Source organism: Lolium perenne, chromosome 3 (assembly GCF_019359855.2).
Source record: "Lolium perenne isolate Kyuss_39 chromosome 3, Kyuss_2.0, whole genome shotgun sequence".
Taxonomy (NCBI): domain Eukaryota; kingdom Viridiplantae; phylum Streptophyta; class Magnoliopsida; order Poales; family Poaceae; genus Lolium; species Lolium perenne.
In genome coordinates, this window is record NC_067246.2 from 333,761,670 (window position 1) to 333,763,936 (window position 2,267).

A 2,267-nucleotide genomic window follows, 5' to 3' on the forward strand; every position below is an offset into this window, starting at 1 on the left:
ACCGGCGAATGAGCTCACCTCCACCCTCCCCGCCGATGAATCTGCAACACACCGCGGCACCGCCCCCTCCTCGCACCTCGTCCTCCGCTCAACGGAAGAACACACTAGAAAAGGGGAAAGGGTATACTCCCTATTCGAAATATAACACGGAAAAAAAAAACTGAGAAAAGAAAACCGGGAAAAGAAAACTGTTTGCGGGTCACGAGGCTGAGTCAGGCTGGCTGAATCATGACCTGAATCACGACGCAGAAACGAGCGGTTCAAGATCCGACTGGTGCCGAAAAGGAAATCAGTTGACTGAATTTTAACAAAAGTGTAAAAATAGGTTACCTGTCCACAGCTGTATGGAGGAAATGCCCCAACAGTGTTCAATTCGCTGTGGTTGCAGCAAAATTGGAAAACTTTTATATAGGGTATATTTTCTGATGATCACGAGAGTGAACTAGGACAATCAAGCTGCTTGCAGAGCATAGGTGTTCTTCTCGCTTACACCGTGCAACCAACTCAAAGCAACCGAAGATACGGTACGAAAAGTACACTGCAGCAGAATTATAAGCACAAGTATTTTACAGAGCATAGGAGTATTTCGAATGTATCAGAAAGTATTCTTCAGTTATGAGATCCACTAATTAATTAGCCATGCGCTCGAATTACATTATTTTTTATTTTTATAAGAAACCCGTATTACTAGTGTGAGCTAGAAGGGTCAAGCACATGACCGGCGAAGACCACGGCCCCAGAGACCTCCTCCACAATGTAAAACGCGAACGGGTGGTCGGCGATGAACTCCAGCGGGCAGGTCACCTTCCTGGCGCATTGCTTCTTGTGGCTAATGACTGCGGTGCAGGCTGCCGCCTTGGTGCCTTCCTCGTTCACCTCCACGACCGCCTTGTGGAACACCTCGTCCAGGCGCACGTCGCAGGTGCTCTTCTCCACCAGCCCGGACAGGTCGGCCTCCTTGCTGAACGCCTCCACCAGCCCCAGGCCTTGAAGGACTTTGGCGAGGCTGCAGAAGAAGGAGAGCTTGAACTTGGGCAGAAGGACCGTCCTCACCTTGCTAAGTTGCTTCGGCACGTGGTCGAGCACGGAGCCTCGGGCAGCGAGAGCGGCCACCATGGCACGCAGGCCGTCGCGCTTGCCAGGGAGGAAGACGCACATCGAGTACTGCCCCTGGGCGGCGGCAGAGGCCTTTCCCTTGCCGGCCTTGTAGGGGAGCTTCAGAACCTTGAACTCTTTGTGGTAGGAGAGGAAGAGCATGCGGTCTCCGGCCCCGAAGGTCGTGAAGGGGACGTCGACGGTGGCGCCGCCGTGGCGGTGGAACTTGCGGTTTTGGGTCAGCGTCTCCGGGAAGCGGTTCTCCCACACGCCCTTGAAGTAGATGGCGTTGGTGAGCACGAACCTGGAGAAGCAGTTCAGGGACCCCGCCGGGAGGATCTCAGAGATGAGATTTTTCGTCGCCACCGCCGCCCACTTGTTGATCTCCTCCCGGATCTTCTCCCTATCACCCTGCACGGACGCACGACGCGATATTTGGTACGGAACAACATACGGCAACAATGACCAACGACGAGAGGAGAAGGTTAGGGTGCTCTCTCTTACCTTGGCAAAGTCGACTGCGCGAATCTCGGCCTTGTAGGACTTGGCGGCGGTGTCACGGTATGCAGCGGCGAGCTTCATGTTTTCCTGGTGGAAGACGCCGTAGGCGTAGGTGACGAGCGGCCCTGCGGATCCGGACGAGTCGGACACTAGTCCGCGCACGAACCCGGCGACATCGTCAGGCGACGAGGCGCCGAGGGCGGCGAGGAGCTCGTCGAGGGTTTTGCCGCGGGCTCCGGCGGCCACCAGCCCGAGCGTGGTGTACACGGACAGCGGCGAGAAGGCGACGTTCTTGTCCCTAGTATTGTCGCCCTTGGCGAGCTGCTTCGCCAGACGGAGCGCGAACACAGTCAGGCCGCCGGAGCCCGCCGACGCCCGTGCCTTCTTGCTTGGCCTCGGCTCCTCGTGGTCTCCCATTCTGCGATTGCGATGTGTACGTATACGTACGTGAGGATAGTAGAATAGTAGATCGACAAGACGGCGCAGGGGTATGTATATATAGACGGTATTCTATAGATGTGATATGGTAATTATATAGGTTCTAAAACCCTAATTGAAAGATGGCTTGAGAACGGGTTACCGTCCGATTTGTGATTGGCACAACGGGGCCGGGTAGGATCCCTCCGCTGGATCTCATCCAATCAGATGGCAAAGTCAATGACGGTCATCTA

General features: G+C 55.2%; 1 protein-coding gene across 1 annotated transcript; it reads right to left on the minus strand.

Moving 5' to 3' along the window:
• Positions 1 to 579: 579 nt before the first annotated feature.
• On the minus strand, positions 580 to 2,027 carry LOC127338915 (serpin-Z2A-like). Its single transcript, XM_051364861.2, has one exon. It carries the CDS (start codon positions 2,011 to 2,013, stop codon positions 688 to 690), a length of 1,326 nt encoding a protein of 441 aa, XP_051220821.1. The 5' UTR covers positions 2,014 to 2,027; the 3' UTR covers positions 580 to 687.
• Positions 2,028 to 2,267: the final 240 nt, after the last annotated feature.